At 34.2% G+C, this 26,302-nt stretch overlaps 1 protein-coding gene across 18 annotated transcripts in view; it reads right to left on the reverse strand.

Moving 5' to 3' along the window:
* The window catches only part of PDLIM5 (PDZ and LIM domain 5), a 223,796-nt gene that overhangs the window by 67,112 nt on the left and 130,382 nt on the right, over positions 1-26,302 (reverse strand). For 4 of the 18 annotated variants that reach the window (XM_073237282.1, XM_073237280.1, XM_073237281.1 and 1 more), the window contains exons 5-10: positions 25,686-26,101; positions 19,750-19,764; positions 17,408-17,425; positions 16,976-17,148; positions 16,565-16,601; positions 529-663 (exon numbers count right to left, since the gene is read on the reverse strand). In XM_073237282.1, coding sequence (XP_073093383.1) covers positions 529-663; positions 16,565-16,601; positions 16,976-17,148; positions 17,408-17,425; positions 19,750-19,764; positions 25,686-26,101 — 794 coding nt within the window. Of the gene's footprint in view, positions 1-528; positions 664-14,877; positions 16,010-16,564; positions 16,602-16,975; positions 17,149-17,407; positions 17,426-19,749; positions 19,765-22,774; positions 22,792-25,685; positions 26,102-26,302 lie in introns of those variants that run through there. The other 14 variants (XM_037020076.2, XM_037020070.2, XM_037020081.2 and 11 more) reach the window with 14 other exon arrangements.

Genomic DNA, 26,302 nt, shown 5'->3' on the forward strand with positions numbered 1-26,302 from the left:
ATTTGGGGGAACTTATGGCAAATAATAACTAGAAACTTACGTCTATTTTTTAAAAACCAGAGAAATTACCCTCCTGTAAGAAAAGGAGCCTCTAATAGCTTTGTTTCATCATTGTGCATCACAAATAATAATATAAAAGGACTTACTATCAGCATAGTCCCCCAAAACTGTTTGGGAAGAATTAATCGGAATACCTTTAGAATATGTCTGGGCCCTTGGAACATAAGATCTCTATCATTCCTTTTCTTACAGGTGAATGTTCTAATTCAGTAAAGTAGACTTATGACAAACTCAAGACAATTGACTTTCCAAATCACAGTGAATAAATAAAAGGTACAGGCTTCCTGAATCTAAATTAGAACTTAGAATCTAAACAAAAAAGAAAGCAGTGTAAAGTGGTGTTCCAAGACTGGATGCCAAGCTTTATTTTCTATGTATTGTGATGTCAGTTTAATAATCTATGATCTCTTTTTTCTTTTTAGTCAGTTTAGTATACAGTTTCACCACCAGCAATAAATTTCAACATACCAAAAAGGAAAAATTCTACTAGAATGCGTAGTTACTTTAGCAAGTGTGGCTACTTGGCTACCAATATGTAAAACCTGAGGAGTTGCAGGTGGGTGAGGTCCACTCTTAGGTAGGTCTTCCAGAGAACTGTCAAACCTAAGTTTTCAGAAGTAAAATAAGGCAAAAGACATATTAATAAAGTACAGATGTTCATCATTTATACTATCTTCACATGCACAATGGTTCCATTTGGGGTATTTTTTTTTTAACTTCCTATCTGCATAAGGTTAAAACCAAAACCTTCACCAAATACAGGCTTCTTTCCCCTCCAGTTTTTTAACATGGCTACTTCCAGGTGAGGGAAGAAAGGTGGATGGGAATTCCCATACACTGACATGTATTTTGCATGCTTCTCAGAAACTAAAGCTCCAAGAAGTTAATTAAGTTGCCCAGTATCATATACCTAGTAAGGGTCAGATGGAATTTGAACCAGGTCTCTCTGTACTATTTGCACTACATAATGCTTTCTAGCATCTTGTGGAGTAGCTGCCTGAATACTGGACTACAAGAAAGCAGCTAGGAATTTCCTTCCAAGTTAAAATGCTACTTTTGCAGATGTGGAATTACACAGATGTTGTTTATTTTGATGTAAACAAAGTATTTTATCAAGCCACACAACAAATGAATACACACAACCGTGGTGCTTTGAGTATTTTTTACTTTGTTTTTCAGATGTCCATACCATTTTTCCCTTTGAATAACAGAATTAAATTTCAGAACTACCACCATGTAAAGAAAAGATGAAAAAATTGATGTGAGGTTTGAAAGAAGAAAGCACCAAGTATAGCACTTTAGGAAGAAAAAATAAATAGAAATACAAAAGTACACATTATTTTTCTAAAAGCCTGTGGATAAAAAAATAGAATAGGTTAGTCCTGTTATACTGATTTTCAAATGAAAAAATGTAACATTAAAATAAAGACAGAGAAAAAGAGAGATTATATTCTCATTTTTAAATTTAGCATTGGTCATACTTTTATCAGTGTGTTTTTAAAAAACATAGACAACTTAAGAAAAATGTCATGGTACTAAAATGATATTTGGCTCTCAGGACAAATTCAGCCTACCATCTGTCTTTGCATGGCCTGTGAACTAAGAGCAGTTTTCATAGTTTTAAATGTTTTTTTTAAAAACTGAAAAGAATACTATTTCATTACACAGGAAAATTATATAAAATTCAAATTTTATCACCTACAAATAAAATTTGATGGAATATGAACTATTTATTCATAAACATGTCTATGGCTACTTTCACAGTATACACGGAGTTGAATAGCTGTGCCAGACCACATGACTCACAAAACCTAATGCATGTACTATTTGGATCTTTACAGAAAAAGTCTGCTAACTCCTGTTCTAGTGCAAAAAATCTCCACACAGTTACCAAAACAAACTTTAACAATACAAATCTTCCTATCTGTTGCTTAGACCTTCCAGCACTGTTCTAAAGGCAGTTGTGACCCTGGGCTACCTAACTCTCCAGCCTTATTTATGGCATTCTTCCACTTCCTCTGTCTGGACCTGGTCCAACAGGTCTTTCATCTTTTCTTGAAAGAGGCCAACCTTCTTTCTACACCAAGGGTCCACAGCTGACCACTTCTCACTTTCTATACCCACTTCTCTACCACACCCTCATTAGGCTAATTCCTAAGTGCCCTTCTGGTCTCAATTTAAGTGTCACCTCCTCAGGGAGGCCTTCCCAATTCCCCAAATCATCTTAGGGTGCCCATGTCATTGGCTTTCATGGCACCCTGTACTTTTGTCACAGAATTTGTTATTTACTATTTTAATTATACAATTTGTGTGGCTACTTGTTTAAATCTGGATGTCCTCACTAGATTAGAAACTCCCTGAGGTCAGGGACCATTATTTTTACTGGTATAAATGAAGTGTAACAAAGTACTTACACAAAGTAAACAACAAGTTAAGTGTTTGTTGCATAAATGCATGAATGAAATTTAATGTTTCCAAACACAGAATTCAACTCACAATATACATTTTGCTTAGAATATATTTGTACCTTTTTTCTAGGGACTATATTGCAATTCAAGTTAAAAAGATATTACCACCTAAGAAAAGAAGGGACATATCATCAACCTTGAAGCAGTTACTGAAACTCCAAAAATACCTTTTATAATGTAAGAATTATTAATACTCGAGAAAAAAAATACAGTATGAAGAATTATCAATGTCTGCATATCAATCTTTATGAGGACAGGTAAGAAAAGGAAGTGAGCTGCAGAAGTTGAGTCTTACAACATGTCCATAAATTACGATGACTGGAAAAATGAGTGCCACTTGAGAAAATAAAGCTGATGTAACTCATGAAATACCTTCTATAGCCAGATTTCCAAATTTCCAAATAAATGCACTTGGGAGGTTTCTCATGTGTTACACACACAGGTTACCTACTGCTTTGTTTAGCCAACCTCTGAAAATACTAGACTTAAGGAAATCTTAAACTACCTAATTTAATATGGGATATACATCAATATCTATTCTCACTCTGTTATTTCCCTAATATTTATTCCTTTTAGGGATGGAAGCAGCTCTGATTTAGCAGCACCTTTGGTGCAGCCAGATTTTCTGCTTTGTCTGTTACTTAAGTGAGTTTTCATTTATCAGCAGAGAGAGGTATAAAAACTTTCTCCTTCCCAGATGTGTCTGTAGAGCTGGGCTTGTAGCCTTTTGACCTGCTTTTTTCAGGATAACGTTTTCCATTTCTCCTTCTCCACTGTGTGGAGTCCATGTTCAAAAATGCTACAGTTTCTCTGAAAACAACAACAAAATTACCTTTACCTTCTATTTTCCTGTTCCTCTTACCAGCCAAACTGAAATAATCGTGTATTCACGTAGTCTCCATTTTCTAACCTGCCTGTCACTCTTCAACCACACCCACTGGGCCTCATTCCACAACCTCTGTAAAGCCACATTTTTACCAAGGTCACTAATGAACTCTTTGTGGCTAAATTCAATTGACAATTCATATTCTCAATTTTCTTTTTACTGTGGTAAAAAACACAATATGAAACTTACTCTCTTAACCATTTTTAAATAGACAGTTCAGTAGTATTAGGTACATTCACTCTTGGGAGAAACATCTCCAGCATTTTTTCATTTTGTAAATGTGAAACTCTATACCCATTAAACAACAGCACCCATTTTTCCCCCTCTACCCAGACTCCAGTAACCACCTTTCTACTTTTCTGTTTTTACGAATCCAACTACTGTTGATACCTCGTATAGGTGGAATCATACAGTTTTATCTTTTTGTGTGCATCCTTTCTTTACTTAGTCTCAGAATATGACCCAACTGACCAGTCCTTTTGTCCTGTCTTCTGTGCCTTGACCCTGTACACTTGCTTATTTTGAGTACGTTCACTGGTTGCCAGATGTTAAAGCTCCTCATCAAGAATAAAATTTCAAAATGCTAATTTGGCTCATCCATATTTTGATAGAATTATTTGCAAACTACGTAAGAATAAATTCTTCACAAAGGCTTACAGTATCTGAATGTAGAAACTTTCCTTTGCTGCATAAAAATTTCAAATATCCACCTAAAAATTTCAATACCTTATTACTTTCCATGTGAGTATCATAAAACAATCAAATAGAATGACTTATTCCGTTCCCACATGGCAAATTCTCAGAAAGAGGAGAAATACAGATACCATGAAATATGGGTTTTATAGCAGGTAAAGGCAGATAATGACAGTAAGTTTCCCTTGGTATTCTTTTCACTCTTCCACAAAGCAAACATTCACACAATAATACTGCCAAGCAGAAAGTGGAATATTTCAAGATCATAGCTGCATTCTGTAGTTTTGGGGTTCAATGGCAAAGCAATGTTATTTATTTTAGCCAAGGAAACTAACAGTCATCTGGAAAAATAAGTATCTTCCACTGGCTGCCTGACAATAAATATGGTGAGTATGTTCACTTGCAACTGATCTCCCTTCTGGAAAATTTGATCAACTAAACCTCAGCTGGAAATTTCTGGCACTCTTAATTACATGCTAAATTTATTGAGTTCAATACCCTTTGTTTCTGTAGCACCCTGAAAAACATTATTTGAGCCTAATTCTATGCTACAGATAGCATCTTGAAAAATCAGCAAGTAGGGGCAACCTTGCTTTACACATGAGGGAGCAGAGAGGACTGTTAGAGGTTAAAAGATTATGAAACGTGAAACATAAAAGATTTTCAAACATGAAAACACCACCCCAAGTGAAGTTTATATCTTTGTGAGAGCAAAGAAAAAGAACTGATTCTAAATTATTTTTCTTGGAGCATTCCACTTAACAGAAGCAAGGAAAGCAGGGAAACACAATGGGAAACCTCTGAAGGACTGGAACCTAGTTTTTGTATTGGGGGAAGTGTGCTCTCTCTGTTAATATACTCCATTTTGTTCATACCCTTCAACTTCGGCCTTGACTCTTCTTAAGTACTTCTCTGCGTTGCTTTCCCTAATGGATTTTACCATTATGAAATCATGTCCATCTTAATATTATGTGAACTCTTTAGACTATTCTTTGATCTCTTTACAGAAAATGTTCTATGGGGTCAGAAGATTAAGATAGATAAAGAATGAGCATATGTTATACTACATCTTTTAAAAAAATACCAATATAAAGATTTTAAAGTTTAAAACCAGTTTAAAAGTCACTCAGAACAATGCCTGATAAAGTATCTCCTGATAGTGAGTCTGACTCCCTTAGTAACTACTAGGTATTTACAACTAATCTTAGTGCCTCTCACTTTGCATCATCAATTTCTTCATTGGATCACTCCTACTGGTGATTTCAACCAGTTAGGAACAGCTTTCTCTACAGGGAAAATATCTGCCGTTTTGTAATATTAACATAATCCTATTATTATAAAAATAATTTACATATGATAAAGGTATTTTTTTCCCTGAATCAGAATAAAAGGATTAAGTATTCAGTGTTGAGTCAACCTCTTACCTACTTGAAATTATAAATGAATCTTTCTGAAAGCCTACTGTTCAGCAGCCACCCCTGGTGAGTCCTTGGAGAAGCCAGCTGTCTCAAGAATGCCATCACACCTAAAGCTCCAGTGACAGCATCCTGCCAGCATTCCACAACAAAAGGGCCACCGTATGCTCTAGCGAAATATTATGGATCAACAACATATTGTTTCAATTCCCACTTTGTGTAGGCATCCTCACATATTCTACTGCCCACTTTAGTTTCCTACCCTCATGAAACTTACATCCTAACTCACTTTCTTTTAGCAAACCCTGACCATCAATCCTATCATGCTTTGCATCCCTATTTACCTGCCACAACCAGAAATGTAAAACCCTTTGGGTCATTAAGCACCTCCTGGACTCTTATTTCCTTACTGTTTTATGAATCTCCTAATCTGATCTATTTCCAATCCCCTTCAGCCCTCACAAATCATCTGTCCTTCTACTATACCTGCTATCATTCTATACCTTTTTTGACATGCCTTCAAAAAGAGGTTCTTTTTCTCTCATACTTCCTATGATTACAAAACTGGAAAGGAGAAAGCATCCTCCTCATTACTGTTTCTAACATCATCAGTCATTTCCAATCCTTCAAAATTCCAAGTCCTTTGAGGCTCCTGTCATCAGACTATACCACTCACTACCTACCCAACTTACTGTCTTAACACTGTTTGCTTTAGGCCCTGGTTGTTAGACTTTCCTTTTTATTCCATTCCAACAATCTTTTTGATGGATTCAATATGGTCATGTGAAATCAATGAATAACCTGATTGCTAAATTCTTTGACTTCTTCACTTCAATGACATTTCTCTAAGGTTAAGTCTTAGGCCTGGAATATTTCCTCTATGTACTTCAGAGAGAATAACATATCAAAAATCTGGATTTTAAGCACCTTCTTTTTTCCCCAACTTACTCACTCATTTACCCCTTGATTCTAGGGGTAAACCTCTTACCAAAATCACTAACATTTAGCAATTTTCCACTATCCATCAGTTCCCCACCCCACCCATCAATATTCTAATACTCCTGTCAGCTGTTCCTCTAAAATACAGACCCTCTAATTCCTCCTTCTCAGTTAGTACACCCACAGTGTAAGCCATTACCATCTCTTGCCTGAACTAAGGGATACACATAACTAGTCTCCCATATTCATTATTTCTCCCTTATAATAAAATTTTCCATAGTATTCAGAGTGATCTTTTAAAACTCACATCAGATGTTACTCCCATGACTAAAATCCTGTATTGGGCTTCCCAATTAGCTGGAGTAAGAATCTAAATCTTTTAACATGAACTACAAAGCAATAAATGACTGGCCCCTGACTACTTCATTCAATCCCTTATCATTCACTCCTTTATTTACTATTCTCCAATCCAGTCACAGTGGCCTTCTTTCAGTTTCTTAAACACACCAAGCTGATTCTTGTCCCAGGGTCTTTGCACTTGCTCTATCCTCTGCTTGGAGAGCCTATCTCCTGCATATCTGCATGGTCAACTCCTTCAGGTCATTCACGTTTCAGCTCAAATATCTTCTTTTTCCTTAACTGGTATCCAATGACTTTATTCCCCTTCTCCCCTCTTTATACTTACTATATTGCCTATATTATTTTCTTATAAAATACACAGTAATGTAAAACTATATATATATATATATATATATATTTTGCTTTCTTATTGCATATCTGCTCCACTAGACTATAAATCCATGACAGCACCTTGCCTCTGCAATAAACCAAGCACCTGAAACAGTGAGTGGCACAGAATAAGTACTTTATATGCATTTGCTGGATTTATTATGTACAATATATAATAAACATGAGCAGGGACCACTGTAACCATAAGGTCTAAGATACAGGGAGAATGTTTAGGGAAGAAGAAAACAGAGCAGTAAATTTAGGTCAAGGAAACTAGACCATGTTATCAGCTAAAATTGATTACTCATATAACTTCCTCTGACACAAAGACAGTTTTCCCATGATTTTTCAGTTGATTTTCTTGGGATTATATATCTAATTGTCAGAGATTAATGCCAAGGATTAAACATAATATGCCAGGTGAGATTTTACTAGTGTAGAATAGAACTATTGCTTGCCTTATAATTATAGAAGCCATATGACATGACAAACTCATACTGGGTTTATTTTCTTGTAGCTTTTCTCTTTTTAATATTTGTTTTTGCTAGTAGTACCCCCTTCCCGCACTAATATGTCCCAGAAAAGCAAAATGACTTAATTCAAACTACATAAAACCATACTAAATTTCTTCCTTCCTTCCTTCTTTCCCTTCCTCCTTTCCTTTCTTCCTTCCACTCTCTCGCTCTCTCCTTTTCTTTCTTTTACTAGATTCGGTCCATTTTCCTAGCTTCACAATATATTTTTGAAGGATTATGGAACAGGTATACTGTATCTCCCTGTTTCACAACATCAACAAATTTAGGCAGCAAACTGTGGAGGTTCTCATCCAAGTCACTCATTGATCTCTTAAATAATATCCTTTGGTTAAAAACTCCTTCAACCTGTTAAGAACCTAAAAACTTGGTAATCATTAGCCTCACTGCATTATTAAATTCAATGGATCTTACAATCCTTTCTTTGATAACTTGTTAAAATTAACATTTCTCCCAGTCTGTTCAAAATGTGTTAATCTAGGTGTGATTTGTTTCTTGAAACTTAATTCAGGTTCTTGGCAACTCAGCCCTCCTTTTCTCCACACTCACTTGCCAGGCTTTTAAGAATGATTTCTAGACTTCTTTCCAGGTAGTCTCAAGTTGAAATTAGTTTTTAGCTTAGAAGTTAATCTTTTCTTTTTTGAACATCAGTATTGTATTTACCTGTTACTAGTCTTCTACCTGTTACTAGTCTTCTATTTTCTTTCTCAATCTCCAGGACTTTTTTTTTTAAGTGCTCATAGTGTTATTCAGCAAATATCATCTGGAAATTCTCTATAAATACTTGGGCTATAAGTCACTGACAAAAGAGACTACAGAAAACTCATTTAGAATCACCTTCTACCTAGGGCTTCAGTTCCTTACAGGATATAAATAAACTAAAAACTTTTTCAGTATTTATCTCTGGGTTTGGGTGATATTTTTTGTGTGCATTTATCTTCAACAATGAGCATTTACTATTTCACAATAACTCTTGACAAATCACTTTTTTTTTCACTTTTTCATCTCTTAAATTAATGTTGACTAGTTGTCTTACCTTTTGTATTTAAATGATTGCTGTGTGTACAGTTTCTTAACATGTATGTGGTACTGCTTCAATATCCCTGCTAAGATATTTGCCAACTTTAATGAGATATTTGATTCCATGGCTCTAAGAAAAGGGTAAGTTTGAGTTCACAAATTTTGTTTAAAAGTGTTGCTTCTCTGTATCAAAACCTCAAATTCACTCATTTTCTAATCACTGATATAGTACTTAAAGCCATTAGAATTTATTCTCAAGTAAGAACTTTTGTGAAATTATCAGATATACTCAAATATTTTTCTCCTTAAGAATTACTAGGATGTCAAGTTATAGAATAAAGTATGTGGAAGGACAGTAAATGTATACCCTAACTCAAAAATTGCAGAGGTATCATCCTAGCTTCAACACATTCTTCTAGTCAATGAAATGAATACAGATTCCTCAGGAATTAAGTAATTAGGTGCATCTGGGAGGTGAACACCTATCACAAAATTGTACATACAAATAGCACTCAACATACACACATTAATAGATATAAAATTAGAGAAATAAAAAATATTAGACATGGATATTATCCTTTTAAGATTATGTAATTTGAAAGCAGAGTTCCTTAATTTGACCATGGAAAGGAAAATTAAGATATCTAAATATCCATAGCTGTCATGTGTTTTATACTATATTATAGACCAATTATTTTATTTTTCTTTTATACTATCATACCATCTCAGTAAACACACCCTCACATAATGTAAATGGTGAAAAACTTAGTCGTCTGACACTTTCAATGTGACTAAAATATGTAAAATTGAACAGTGGCAAAAGATAGAAAATTAAGCTTTCCATCATGGAGAAGATTGCCTATTATCAATGCTCCTAATTAATTTTTTGAAGTAGTGATTTATTTTGAAGTTAAAAAAAGGTAAACTTCAGGAAGCATCTTCAATGTTGAGTTTTAGGTAGGAAGATCAGTTCCTTTTATTTTCTGGTTTATTTCAACAAAATAACTTTGATGTGTAATTTACCTCAAAGATTAATTAGAAATAACTTACCCAAATAGCATGAAAGAGAAGCATTGCTGTTCTGATAAAATTTATAAGGAATTTCAGGGAGCATTCCAAATTAATAAAGTCAACTTTTGCATATTGTAAGTACTGATTTTTATGGAAAAAATCTTTATAAGGGGTAGTCATTGCACTTTAATTTAGGGAAAGTATATAAGCATTTCCACAATTAAGCAGAGAATTAAACAATTTGTGTGTGAAAACACACAGTATATAGGGACTATGGTTCTTGCCTCAATAATTTTAAAGTACTATTCTCACAAGGAACTAAAGTGTAGTAATTACTTATGTTCAATAGATGGCAACCTTTACATTATAGTTACCAAACTAGCATTTGCATGGAACAGTACAATCCACCAGTAGAAAAATGAAAGATAAATTATAAATATTCTATATTTTGCAACAGACAAAATGATTCCTTAGTATGGTTCCACTTTACCTTCAGTACAGATATTAATGTCTTGATACTTTTATGAAAATTTTGCCTTTTATTTATATTCAATTAAAACATATATATATATATACTGTGCTCTAAACAATTTCCCTAAATTCAACAATTAGGGAATTGAAGAAATATGCAATTAGGCAATAAATAAAAAATCTTTAGTTAATGCTAGCTAGTGCCACATATGGTGTTCACAGAGCTTACAGTCCAGTTTAGGGATACAGGACATGGAGACAAACACCTGTCCAAAGCAGAAAAGGAGTCACCATAACAGGTAACAACAATCATTCCAACAGGGTCCAGAATAAATTTTTCCTTGATGATAATCTGTCAAGTCGAGCTGGTATATGTTATGGACTGAACTACATCACCCCTGCCCCCAAACACATATGCTGAATCCCTAGCCCCCACTGTGACAGTTTTTTGAGACAGGGCCTATCAGAAGTAATAAAGGTTAAATGAGGTCCTAATGGAGTAAGACCAGTGAATTTATAAAAAGAGGAAGAAATACCAGAGCTCTCTCTTCATGTGCCCACAGAGGAAAGACCATGTGAGGACACTGAGAAGGTGGCCATCTGCAAGCCAGATAGACAGACCTTGCCAAAAACCTACCCTGAAAGCTCCTTGGTCTTAGACTTCTAACTTGAGAACTGTGAGAAAACAAATTTCTGTTGTTTAAGCCACCAAGTCTGTAGTACCTTGTATGGCAGCCTGAGCTACTACAGTATATCTCTCATTTAAGCAGTTCACCAGAGAAGGCTCTTAAAATCTTCACACCTACTTTCAAGTTGAATTTGTATATTTATATATTTGTATACTTATATACAATGTCCATTTATATATTGAATGTATAGATTTTTACTTACACAGCTATGGTTGCATCCAGGAGGAAATACCATGCCTATCAGAATGCCTTTTATTTCCAATTTAAATTATTATACTAAGACTTGTGTCTTCAAAGAGCTCACATTCTAGGTGGAGATTTAGGACATGTAGACAAATATCTATAAGACAAATTAGAAAGGGAGTGGTAAAAACTATGTGGTATGTTATTGGAGAAGTGAGGTCCTTTCCACTGTAGAGGGTGGAGGAGGTACAAGGTGGGTGGGGCTATGTGGCTGGAGTTGTAGAAAGGAGTAAGAATATCTTGGAAGAAGGAGCACTTGCACTCAGCCGTTATTCTCAGCGGCACATCACTGACACTTTGGGCAGAATGACTTCCTATGGAATTATTCAGAGCATTATGAGACATTTAGCATCCTTAGTGCTTCCACAGCACCCTCCTGACCTAAGATCTATATGAGCACCCACACATTTTCAAAGGCTACTTAGCAGCCAACACCTCCCCCAGAAGAGAAATGAAGGTCAACTTTTAAGGAGGTGAAGAAAACAGCACAGGTGCTCAAATAAAATGTATTATGTGACTGATTAAATGGCTAATATATTTGATTTTAAAATGCTGCATATGTAAAGTTACAGCATGCAAAATCATAGTAATATTAAGTGCTGCTTACCAGTTACAAGAGTTGATTACATTTACTCAGTTAATCTTAATTTTCTATTTTGAAGCTTCTCATTTTATTGATTCATTCATATAGCCCTGACTATATGTCTAAATACCTTTACTTACTCTTTATTCCCAGGATACTTCTGGTGCAATCAATAAACATCCTTACTCAAGACAAAGAAAAATAAATGTATCTTCCTTTTGTCTTCCTACACCTTTCAGGCTGCCCTTACTTGATCTTTCATTTTAGTGATTTCCCTAATTGGTATTTGTGACGTGGGTTGAAAATTTAAGGAGCAAGGATTAGAAGTGATCAAGACAGAGAGCATGAATAAGATGATAAAAACAAGGTGCCTGCTGAAGAGAGCCTGTGCAACTGAGGCCCAAACTGGGATCTCAAAGAGAGAGAATGGCTCTTCCAGGTTGTCCTCACCTATACAAAATGACCAGGCTTTTCACCTCTCCCTCCCTCCCTCCAATCAGCTCAGTGCATGCAGATGGCCCCAAGAAGGCTGTAACCTCAGAAGAGGAGGCAGCTGCAACTGAAGTGACATGTGAAGGGGTTGTCCCAGGGAGGCAGCCTGCCACCCACACCCCCCAGCAGCAGTGGCTTCAAGTGAAGCAGTGTATGGAACAGCTTTACAGTGTCCACCGTGGATTCTTACTTCATATTTTAAAGAAGTGAAAACTCAGGGGCAGAAAGTAGTCAGTTACAAATCTGAGGCTAAAAACATGAATTTATCATTCCTTGCTTGCTACTCTGGAATGCTGATGTCTGTTGTGGAAACAAGGAGCATGGAAAATATTTTCTTGGTTTAAGGGATTTCCTAAGAGGGACAAACAAACGGAACGAGTCCAAACAATTTAGGCAGGTTTTTACAGAAAGAACTAAATTGTCAACTTCATCGCTAAGTTATGAATAGAACATTACATACCAAATTTCTATACATGAAAAGTTTTATTTTTGAATAGTTTTGTGTGTTCTTTAGAGGCCATTCTGTTCATGTCACATATAGTATACAAATGCCTCCTTTTTTTTAGGTCTTCAATGGGTCTAATGGGAAAAGTATTAAACTGACAACCATGCTGGGGGCTGACACTAACTAGGTAAATGTACCTTTTAAGCAAGTTGATTAACCATCTTGGTTCTTCATTTTTTCTAATTTTATTTGAAAGTAGTTAGATACGATAGTAAGACAACTTACCATTTAAAATGCTGTGGACGGTACTGGGAATATAAGTTATATGTACAAGTATGTTTTTATATTATGCTTCCCTTTACATACCACATTTTGGCCTTATTTTCCTTTCTGTCATGCTTCTTTCCACCTCAGGGTCTGCAGCTCTATTTTCTCTCCCTTGAACACCGACCCCCACCCCATTACATGGCTGACTTCTTTTCCTCTCTTAGATGATGGCAATGAGGTTATCTCCTGAGGGCCACACAATCTAAGTAATCTCTTTCTGCCTAAACCAAATTTCCTTTATATTAACATATTTTATTATTTTGGTAACATGATGGCCCCAGATCATCATGATTATGTATTTACCTGTTATTCACTACTGAATCCCTAGTACGTATCAGTGCCTGGCATTTAAGTATTCAGTAATTACACAGGTAAAAGAATGAATGAAGGCAATAAATGAGTATTTGTGATTTATATGATCTTAAATACACATCAGAAACACAATAATTATAAAACTTATATAGGGATATCAATTCATCCTATGTTTCTGAATAAATTTGATTAAAAGAAGGAACTACTACTCTCTGTTTTAATGTCATAGTTTTTATTAAACCAGCTATTTTTTATCTGAGTCCTACTAAAGGGCATAGTAATATGTGCAAAATGAGTATGCTTCTGTTTCCACAAATAATGTTTTTCAAGGTAACAAAAATATTGACTGTGTGGGAGACATTCCATCTTCTAACTAGTAAAACAGTATAAGAAAAAAAGGTTGAAAACTCTAAAGGATAACTTTTCAATTTTACATTAAAAACAAGCCTATGATAAAGAAAGTCTGTTTAAGAGAGACAAACAAAAACAAGCTATAAATTAAGTCACTAGACTTAGAATAATATTTTTCCAAGAAGCTTTTATAATTTTTGGCTAGCTTTTAAGCTAGGAATATATGATGTCCCAGAATATTAATTGAACACAGGAATTCAACCTCTGACAGGGTCAAATAGAATGTCCTTTGTAATCCTGGCTGAACATTTGCCCTCATACTCAAATATGGATCATTCTATTTATCTAAGTCTATGTTTTCAAAGAGACATTAAATACTTTATTTTTATTAGGCAAGGTATTTAAATTTTTTTCAACTACACCTATTTCAAGTTATAAAGATCTATACATGTTCTCTTTACAAGAGTAAAATTATTTTATTTACCTAAAACTCGCTTTCTAGTAGTTCTCTCCTATTCTAGAATTTGGTTCATGGTTGAAAATACCATGTTTACTCTACCCACAGCATTTAATTTCATCATAATTTGATTTCATCTTCTTTCAAATATCATCTTTTATGATCACTGAAGAATTATTAGGTATAGTAAAACCTGGACTAAGAAAACAGATTTTCTCATAAAGGCCAGAAACACAGTAATAATGGACTGATGGCAGAATCATAAGATCACAAGCAGTATCTGAAGAAGAACTGATACAATAAAAGAAAAACATTTTAATATATTATGAAGTATAGCAGAAATGAGCACAGATAAATCTGAGAATTATTTTTAAATACCTTTGATATGCCAAATTCTAAATAGCAATCAATCACTAAACAAAATTAATATTAGTTACTCAAATTATCAAGCAGCTGTCTTAGCCTATGGTTGAAGTGAAAAATAAATAAAAACCTGGAAAAAATAAAAATGGAACCTTGAAGTCAGGCAAGATTCTCCAGTTAATTATTTTCACACTAAGACTAATTCTGTGTTGTGCCAAAGTCTAAGTGATCTTATTAGATGTTATGTTAAATAATATAACAATTCAGGAAAAAAATCAAATATAGGCTTTTATCACATTCCATGCACTCACATTTTACCCAAGTGATACTGTAACAAGTCTTGGATGGCACTATTACTAGCTTCAGGGAAACAGAAAACAAGTACAAAGCTAAGTTAAAGGCAACTTTATTACCGTATTTTTCCAAACTTCAAAATGCATTTATTATTCAATTTAGATCTAACATATAATACATTATGTTACAAGATAAGGCATTTCTGGTCAGATATTTAGCTTCCATGTAGTGCCCAAAACAGCTTCCTAGGAATAGCAGCAATGCACAATAGTTCATATCACTAAGTAAAATATTTCTCTGACATCACATAAAGAATCATTTACATTGTAACATGTTCATTTTCTTTTATGTCCATTTCCTCTGATATAAAACAAAGCAAAGCCATCTTTTCCATATCTTCCTACTTAATGCCTAGATGTTGTCCATACCTTAAAAATATCCACCAGTTTAGAAATATTTCCTTTGCTAGAAAACAGGATTTAAAAAACAAAAAAACAAAAAAACTAACCAAACCAAAAGAACACTGTATTTCCCCATTGCAAGTAAGAGCAGAATTCTCTTCTTTCTTGTTTTAGGAGCCAAATCTGGGCCTCCTTCTCTTCAGATAGCCATCCCAAAAAGTTCCTGCTTTAAAAGATACCCAAATCTATAACGAACTCTATTGCAACAAAGTCTTCACTGTTTTATTTTGCTTCTCGTATCTACTTATTTCAAATAATTTAAAATCTACTTTGAACATTATGTAATAATGAACTTAAAAGTAATCTTGGGAAATATAATAACATAAAGGAAGTATTTTGCAAATTAGATGAAGACAGGATTTACTCATCTGCCTCTGCTAGAAATGACCAACCAAATTCAACTTACAAAAGAATTCCCTTTCCAAGGCACTACCTTTACAACGGAAACAGATGTAAATTCACTGAATACATTTAGTTCCTTAATTTGCTCTCCTGCGCTACCTACTAGCACAAAATATGTTCATCTTCCTCATTTTTACAATGGTTAGAAAATATAGAAAAGGGTCTCTTTTTCATAAGGCAGATGTAATACAGATTTTGCTATGAAGTTGGAAAAAAAGAAGTGAATGAAAAGGTACATGCTGGCTTGGGGGGTGGGTGCAAGACTCATAAATCACTGTACGTTAAGAGCACGTGCTGAAACTTCATGGTGCCAGTCACGTAACTTTGTATATTTGGGACTAAAGATGTGAAGGGGAATCTTTTCCCTGTGAAAATAAAAAAGAAAAGAAAGGAAAAGAAGAAAGTAATAGAAGAGTCATAAGAAAGAGAAAGAAAAAGTAAGTTTCTACACTTAGTTCATGCAGAAAACATGCCTTATAAAAGGTTAGTTCCAGAGAGCTATTTTAATTAGTAGCAAAGATTTTAAGGATAAAACACCTTTAAAAATACAGAAACTAATCATAAGGCCTCTTGGAAACATCTTTTATACTCAAAATAAAGTTACTGCAGACAACACATGAATTCATTCACAAAGATCTATAGTGTTAGCAAAGCACCCCGAAGACATCCTTTGGCCCACTTATTTCAACACTAAAGGAAAAAGCCTTAGGCATAAAATCCAGACAATATCCACTAATTTGAAAAAATCTACAAATTGTATATTTAAGTCCCTCAAAGGGCACCAAAGTTAAAAGCTTAGCTTCTAGTTGCAAAGACAAAATGCCATACCATTATACTTGAAAATGTGAAAAAACAAATTGAGACCATTCATGAAAGGAAAGCATTCAATTTACCAAAAAGTGGACAATAAATGGACTTACTTTGCCTTCTTTGTATTATCAGTTTCAGAATCTGTCACTGAAATATAATAAGGAATATCCAATATTAGTTTGTTTTTAACTTTAAAATCACTTAAGCAATTACCCATACCAATCAATACCAAATGATCAAGTTGCAAAGAGCCATTCAAAAAAACTACATATCATAGTATAGAGCTAAGTTGTCATTAGCTCTATACTATAGTCAACACTATTACTACTACTAATTCTATTCTTCCATGTAACTCTCCTGGGCTGGTTCCTTATTTGCAGTACCCATATTACACATGACATAATATAAATGTAAACTGTCTCAGGAAAATTACTGTTTTCCAGTCATTGTCCATCAGTTCAAACGCTACCTTTCTGTGGCAGAGAACATTCATCTATTAAAATCTCTCAGTATTCACTTACGATGTTCAGTCCCAGTGATCTGGGCAAGGATTCGGAAAGAGCGAGACTGAGTCGTTCCAGTTCTTGGGCGCCAGTCTTCAGTGTCTTCCATCAGCCTCTTCTTGCTAGCATCACTGTGAGTGGGTATGTGATAAAACTCTGTATTGCGTTCCACAATGTGTTTCCTTGGTGGGCTAGGGTTAAAAAGGAAAAGAAGCACTGAAAATTCTTAAATCACATTAAGGATACAATATCTTCTGCCAAATTATTTATGATTTATATATTTAATCCTCAATGTTCCTTTTTAAATATATTTTCCATTTGTAAATATACTCAGCCTCAATTTTTTTAAAAGGTATCCTTCTAAAATAGACTAGGTTTTTTAAACATAGAAAAGGCCTTATACACTAATATAAAATAATAGTATAAGTATCTATTCAACAGGAAGGTTACCGTTTAGGTGGGATTTTCCTTTTAATTGACAGAAGAAGGCATCAGAAGAGAGATTTTTCCAGCATGAAGAAAAGGAAAGGAAAATAAAAGAGTAAGAAAAAAAAGGGAAATAAGAAATTGAAAAGTCCACAGTAATTAAAATCAAACAATTATAAATTACTTACATTGTTTATCTTATGCCTAACAAAACATACATATGGACTACATTCATAACCAGCTGAATATCAATATACTGCTAAAATTTATTAGCTTTCACAAAATTAAATGATCATGTCTTCAGTAGGTCCAAGAACCAAGATGATTTAGTATAGGCAAACCAGCAATCGCAGAGACAATTTTGAAAAGGGTCAAAACTGTTAGTTTCTACAGTTTTCTCATTCACGTGTACAGATATTCATCATCCTAAATAAAGTTGTGGGCAGAGGGAGCACAGCGAAGAAGACCTGCGTTACAATAGAAGCCAATGTAAATCCTGACTCTGATTTTTTTAGATGTGTGATTTTGGACAATCTCACTGAGCCTTAGCTTTTTTAATTATAAGGTAAGAATATCATATAAAGTAACATTGTTCTGAGGATTAAATAAACTAATACCTGTGAAAGGAATTTGTAAACTACATTGTTCAAGAACTCTGAGTTTGCTAAGACATACATTTTTCTATTAACAAAGCATAAATGTTAAGGAATTTACAAAGTAGATTATTTTAGCACTTTTACCTAAGATCTACCAAACATAGTAAATACTCTTCCCGTCTCTCCCCACACATCCCAAAATAGGATAAATGCAACTTTTGGAGTCTATGAGTTTAAATTCAGAAGAGAAAAAGGAAGTTCAGTCTTGACTAGCAGACTACTGGTACAAGATCTAAGCAGGGAAAGTGCTCAAAGAGTGTTAGATATGAGTAGCAACACCTGCTAGGTATAAACTCACAGTGCTATCAGTCATGTAACTGTTGTCATTTTTAACAGTTACACTACCAAAACTGTCTCAGTCTTTGCCCAGTGAAAAGCATGACAGAATTAATATTAACACTGGCTCTGGAGTCAGACGGTTAATAGTTTTAAGCACTACATCTGCCACTTAATGTGTGGGTTATCCAAGTCATGTAATTTCTTCAAGTCTTGATTTTCCCCATCTGATAAATGGGGACTGCATCCATCTTAAAGGGTTGTTTTGAGAAATAAACAATATAAAAATTAATTTAAATGCTTTTCACAGTACGTAATGCATAGTAATTAACCACATAATGTATTCTTTTATGATTACTAGAAAGTTATTTACAATGCATGTTCTAAGACTATGTGTCATCTACAAATATAAAGAACAGAATAAACAGCATTTATACACAAAATTAGAAATACTTATAATTTATAGTAAAATTTAGGATTCCAGAAGTGAAATATTTAAAAGACCTTTTACTAATACTGTATAAAACCTAATTCTTCAAGACAAAATTTCTAAAAATTAGTAAATACTTGGCATAGAATACCTTCACAAACACACTACCTTTGGAAGACACAAGTTGTTTAACAGACAATACTTCATCTTATGCAATTACCTGGAAAGCTTTATATTTAGCCACTAAATATTATAATTTTTAATTTCTCTGTAATCAGTCAGTGAGTATAGTTTACTCTAAAATGGTGTAAGACTATTTTACCCTCTGTAAAAAATTTGGTCTATAAAAATAAACAACTGTATTAATATACCAAGAATAACACAATGATACCACCTAAGAATAGTTTTTAGTCAAGACACACTTGAAAAGGTACAGTACACCTTAGCTTAAGGTATGCCATAGTTTAAAGCCTTTTGTTAATGAAATTTCTCAATATTTACTTAGTGTTTTCTGGGTTTGAAACTCTAACCTCTGGTGACTATGATTAAAAAAGAGAATAAACTGAATGATTTTATGTTTACAAATATATTTGGGAAAGAACATAAACATAGCCACCAAGACCAAATAATATACATCAAAATATAAACATTCAAAATTAGCAAATTCATTCAAACTTTTCAAAAAATACTCAATGAGGGAGCCTGAACTATACCTCTAACTCCAGTATACACTGTCTCTAATACTTATCTACTCTCTAAAGGTTAAGCTTACTAAATTTTTCCACTTGCAGAGAAGTGTGGGTGTTCTAATGACATCCACTGATTTTCACTTGAAGCTCTCTAGCATGGAAAACATGTTTCCTAGGCTCCTAACACATTTGAGAAATCTTGCAACGAGAAGATACTAACAAAATTTGCTGATTGTGTTACACTGAAAGTAAGATGGAAAGTTACACAAAGACAGTGATAAAAATTCCAAGAGAAATCATTGATCAAGTACTTACACAGTGCCCGGGTTACTGGAGGAGGAATAATAGACACAAAAAAGATGTGATAGAGCAGACATTGATGTTCCCAGGATGATGGAAAACAGACAACAATGAGGCCAAAAAAAAAAAAAAAAAGAAAAAGAAAAGAAAAGAAATGAAATAAAATTCAAAACAATGAATTTACATGAAGATGTTACACAAACATCATGCTCCAATATAAACAGGTAAACACAGACAGAAACAAATGTTAGTCTAAATTGGGTTACAGGGTTACACAGAAAGATCCACTACTTTTTTTTTTTTTTCAATTTCAGGGTTTTTTTAGCAAGGTCCAAACTCCTATTATATTCCTAACCAAGAGGCAGAGAATAAAATTTTAGATGTACTATGCAGAAACAGATCATTTTAGAATTAATTGTCAAATCAGAGTAGAATAAAAAAAAATCTTTCACTCTCACTTAAGTATATATTAACAGCAAGTATAATTGTTTCACATTAATTATCCTGAATCATATATTATAAAGAAATAATGACCTATTTGAAAATTTTCTCTTGTTTTTAAAATGTAGTAACTATGATGAAAAATAGAGGAACAGTGAACAATAAATAGGGCTATCACTCAATTTTCATGTGTTCCCCTGTCCTTACAACTGCCTGTATTCATAAGCAAAGTTCAGTAAGTTTAGAACTGATTTGTAGACACTCTATAGTTCTATGTATTATCAGTACCTAATTATTGCCCAGGAAGGCATGTCTGATATGATATAGTAAAGAAATTAGGTTAATAACATCTGAAGAAGAAAACCTCAAAATATAATTCACTCAACCTATTTAGTGTAGAATCATTAAAAACAGTTATGATCATCTTTCATTTTAGATAGAGAAGACTAACGTATAAACTCTATGTAGCTTGTCAACACATTGTTGCATCAATCCTTCTGCAATCAAGTTTAGTCAGAGTAATTTATAAAAGTAGTAAGAAAACTGCCTACCAGTTTTAATGCTAAGACTTTGCAGTGTAGCTAAAAATTTCCACAAAACAAAGTCAGTTTCATATATTCAACAGAGGGCTGAGTTTCACTGAATTGGAGGTGGGACAGGGGAGTAAGTTGATGTCAGTAGTTATCAGTATTTATTCTTCTTTAGCCACAATGCAAAGCATCCTCTTCTCTGCTTTGCTATTTTAAACAGTAGGCAAACAGTTTTTCAAAATAACCTCCCCTGAATGGAACAGAATTTTAGATAAATATTTAAACATTGTAAAGTTTAAGAATAGTTTTAAGTCAACATGAAGCTGGTTGGGGAGATGTTCTGTGGTGTAGTGAGGAGTAGCAAGCACAGGGCTGATTGGTTTCAATCTAAAGATGCCAATCTGAACAAATATTTTCACACACACTTTAGAAAATGTGTCCAAGTGGAACAGCTCATCATACACTGCCGTGGCATCTGTGCCAACATGAGTGATGACCTGGCTGCTCACCCTGGCTATGCTGCGAGCTTCCCTGTGCCCTGGGCAAGGTGTAAACTACAGAAGCCTCTTCTTTCTCAACAGCGAAATGGATTATAATTTCTCTGTCTTTCAGACTTCTTGTAAGGACATATGTTTAACATATTTGAAGGAACTCTAAAATCTATACAAATGTAAGTTTGTGTGGGTGGATCCCCCAACCGCTCAGTATAAAAGAACATACTATCAAACACAACTGTAGTTAATGTACATTATTCAGTCATATATCCTCAACTCACTCAATTTATTCTCAAGTTTATAATCATTAAAAACAAATATTAATTCAAAGTAACAGAAATAAGTCCAGGTCACAAACGTGATACAGAGGAAGGCACAACAAAATATGGCTTCAAAGAACCTAGGCTAGAATCTTAGCTTTATCATTTATAAGCTGCATGAATTGAGAATATTAGATAAGCTCTCAGAATCAAAGTTTAAATGAGAATTAAATCACATAATGCAGTTAGAAACATCTAGCCCAATGCATAGTAATGCCTAATAAATAAGTGCATCTGAATCTTGAATTTTAAAAATATACATTTAACCTAAATGCTTATTTTTCCAAATCCCACATTTTCTCCTTTATGAGTCAACATGTTTATTATATTGTAACATAATTGGTCAAAGTCTTTGCATGTAAGAACTTTAAGTAGACAAACAATAAAATCAGGATATGGGGATGTTTCACTTATACATTGGTGTGCAATATTCCTGTGTGTACCACATGAAACTATTCAATTAGTGAGACCACAGCCATAGTGGAATACAGTTGTTCTAATAATTCAATAGCTATTTTATGTCAAAAATGCAAATTCTATATTTCTAAGTCTACTCTATACTGTGATGATAAAGAAATTTCAGCACATGCTAAGAAAAATCATAACAATATATAACTTAATTTTAATGAGTTAATAATTATTTTAAATTCTTATCTAATGTGGTTTTTACCTATTTTTAAAGCTAGTTATCACCAACCAATTTACCATCAACACCAAAGTAAGGTTTGAAAGTTATACTACAGCAATTCACAATGTCTGTGCCGACTACTTGTGACATTTAATAAGTTAATAATTACCTCCCTTCAAAGGTATGCATAAACTTTTTATCTTCTAGTGACACATAAGAGGCCTACACCTCCCAGCAATACTTGGGAAACACTGTTTTTTTAAATGAATTTGGAAATCAACTCAGTTTTATCTTCGCCTTTTACTAATGGTATACACGTTTATGTTACCTCCTCTACCTTAGTCTTCTAACAGTCTTCATCGATACAAATTGCATTCCCACAAGAGTTACCTCTTTTAAACCATTACACAGCAAACCCCACATTTATTTGTTGACAAAAGTTAACACTATTATTTATTACCATAAAGCACTACACCACAACATAGCAATGCAAACCAAACTTATTGTGGTGTTTCTAAATTACTGCTGTTTTGCAAAATTTAACTTAATTTTGCAAATATCAGGCATCCATGCTGTTTACTCATATATAAATCACCATATTTCCTCTCCAGTAATGTGGATACTAACTTTGTCACTTGTATTTTCTGCAAAGAGAAAAGCATTTAAAAATATTACTACCATATCATTTTATTTTATCTTCCAAGGCCAGGTTCTTCAAAATACTACATGGGAACTGTTAGAAGAAAATTGCAGTCCAACAACATTGGAATTAATGAAGGATGCATGAACGACTTACCTCTTGAAAGCAGTGGCACATGATAATGCAAGGGCATATGGAAAAGGAAAAAGTAAGGCACTTAAAACAACTTGCGGCAGTTTGGAATACAAAGTCCCATTTTACTCTGAGTAGAGTAAGGAGAGTAATAGAGAAACTATAAAGCCAAGACCAATCATTTGTGTATGTAGAAGAGAGATTAAAAATTTCTTAAAGTAACTTTTCATTATTACTTATGAGAGGAACAGGAATGTTTCATTGTGTTATTAAGAAATATTCTAAAAATATCAACAATTATAAATTGCATACTATTTGGATGAATAACTATTTCTCAGTATAGATGCATAATTAATAAGCACTTGTTTGTGTCTTACGTTTAAATAAATTTGGGTAGGATGTCTATCAAACTGGCAAATTAACTAGCTACTTTAAATCACTTAAATACTAATAGTCTTCCTGCTTTGAAGAAAAAGATAACTTATGCATTTAACTTCACATCCTTCTGAACTCTTAAACTTTTGGTTACTGGCAAAATTTGGTTTATATTATTGTTAAACTAAAAAATAAGTTAACAACTCTCAACTTTGAAAGAGTTTTGTTGCCGATCTTTTGTAATATTACAGGTATGGGAAACTTAATAATCACACAATAAGTAAAAAGTCTGAGTGATTTCAGAAAACCAGTTTGACACCGATGCAGAAAATGCATTCATCAATATCACAAAACATGTACCCTTCAGAATGACACATCACTGATGAGTAAAGTGTGTGACTTATTTTCATTTCTCTAACCTAAATGTAGTAAAAAAAAAAAAAAAAAAAAGGCATTGCAAATTTGTCCTAGAATTTTACAAAACACCATACTTTGTTTACCAAATAATCAAGTTTTCATTGCCATAACCTCTGGACAGCACTTAAAGTCAACCCATTTTTAAACTCACCAGTTTGTAAATGTAAAACAGTTAACTTGCTTGTTCATGATGAAAATATGTAAAAATACCTTTTCTCCTGAATGCTCGATGCTGGACACCAGGCATGTGCTCAATAATCACATGTTAAGAAGCCACCATAGAGGCTCTATACTACACCACTGTCTACAGCTTGCTTGAAAATAACAACCTTTAAGTCATTTGAAGTTTAATCACCAAAGCTGTATTTATAAAAAACGAAATATAAACTTGGTATTTTTCATGTTTTAAATGTAGAACTTTCCATAACCTCAATTACTTTTACCTCTTGCTCACTAAGACTTTCTTATAAAACCCCAAGAAGTATTAGTAGAAAAGATTTTAGTTCAGACACTTCCTTCAATAGACTTTTTTCTCCTGAACCTGGAATTTAATAAACATAGCAAACTTCTGCTTTTAGTCTTCTTTGTGACTAGCATTTGACAGGCAGCATCTTTCCTTTCAGAATATCTACTTTGACTACTTTAAAATCTATTGTCTTAAAATAGACATACAAAAAAAAAAAACAACCAAAACCACCTCAACACTACATACTCTTCCTCACATGAAAGAAGAAATAACATTCTTTCCCTTTACCCTTCCTTAATATATACATCAAAACCTTAAAAAGTCACCCACAAGCACAAAACCGGATGTATGGCCCAGCAGCCGTTCTCCCAGCCCCTTGCTCGCTCCCTCAGCAGAAGCCTGGAACCCTTCCACCTTCTTTTTCACAGTCCCAAAGTTGCCATGACAGCAGTGCTGGAGAGAGCACAGCCCCTTCAGTACAGGAATTCACATTCAGAAGGGATTACCTCAGAAAGGACCTAGCCAGGCAATTATTTTGATTATCTTTTCCTGGGAACTGGCATTGGTAAAACCCATCATGCATGCAGATGATTTCCCTTTGTTTCCCTCTTAAAGTACATTTTTGTTTCAATAAATCTCATCAGAATGATTGTACAAAAATGACTTGGGCTTCAAGTATGGCCCCTGAATTCCAAAGAGTAAAATGACCAACTACAAACAGAAGCTGCTGCAAAAGACTTCAACCAATTTTTTTTAAAAATGTACCCCCAAAAGGGAAAAATTAAAAGGAATGGATTTTGAAAAACTTCTGCAAACATTGTATATTTAGGACTCATTGCTTTAAATCCATTCATTTTAGAAATATCTTTACAGTGAAAATATTCTCTAATTTGCTTCTGATGTTTCTTAAGCATCTTTTGATGTTACTATTCTGTCAATACTATTTGCTTTTAAAGACTAAATTCTTGCTTAAGCTTATCTGAAAAGAATGTTGCTAGGTAGCTGACCTAAGCTACTGTATCCTACACAGACATGAGTCAAAATTAAATTTGTTTTCTGTGTTTTTTAAGAAAAAAAGCTTCTTAGAAACTCCTTTCCTCTCTCTTTAGGATGAGATACATAAACTAACACAACTGTAACCTCTCTGTTTAAACTTTTGGTGGCTGACAAAAGTATGGAAAAATTGAGGAAGAAAGATTCAAGATTTGCCTTGCATTATAAGTGCCAGCTGCTCGGTGTTTTTTCAAGACTTGGAGAAAGAGTTAGAGTATGTTACAGGGTTGATAGCATGTCACAGAACATATTTAGGTTTGGATTAACCTATAACTGCCTAGCCCAAAGTGCTATATGTATATAATATAAAGCTACAATGTTAACAAAGCAAATAGAACTTCACCTCCCTTCCTTCAAAGAACAGCTGACTTTGGGGGGTTGTAGACTAAATGTTTCCTCAAAATTGCCTCAAAAAAGAGTTTTGGTAAGAGCAGAAAGTACCCTTGGCCACCTACCCATTTTGCTGTTTACTGTCACCCTGGGATCCTCTTCTCTGTCCCTCTGCTAGCTCCTGAGCAGTCTCGGAACACACGCTGGTGACTGTGGGCTGCCGTGGGACATTAACTGCAGGTTTACCAGCGCTCAGTGCAGATGAACGCTGGTCAGCACTAAGATTGGCATTAGCATGCAGTCCAGACGCAGCAAATGGGGGAGAAGTGACAGCAGCCACAGGTGGAGGGGAAGCATGTGATGAAGTGGTCGCATGGGCTGGGGTGAAGGCAGACGATGGTGATGGGATGGATGTGACTTTTGGTGAAGACACAGAACCAAAGGGCCGTGGTGCCTTATTGTAGGCCATGTTGGATGTGGAAGTGACTTTGGACACAGCAGATGTAATGGGCACAGGTTTAACTACTTCTTTAGGTTCTCCCTATTTAAAATAAAAATAAACATACACAAAAACACCAAATACATGCAGAACAGATTCACTGAAAAGAACACACAACTAGTTTTAAAAAAGACAAACACAATCATGTTAGCAGCCCAAACTTAACATTTCCAGATAAAAACAATGAGTTGATAATAGCATAACATGCATGCTAACTGGTCCCAACATGCGTAACACAGATGC

The sequence above is a fragment of the Manis javanica genome, chromosome 5 (assembly GCF_040802235.1).
Source record: "Manis javanica isolate MJ-LG chromosome 5, MJ_LKY, whole genome shotgun sequence".
Taxonomy (NCBI): Eukaryota; Metazoa; Chordata; class Mammalia; order Pholidota; family Manidae; genus Manis; species Manis javanica.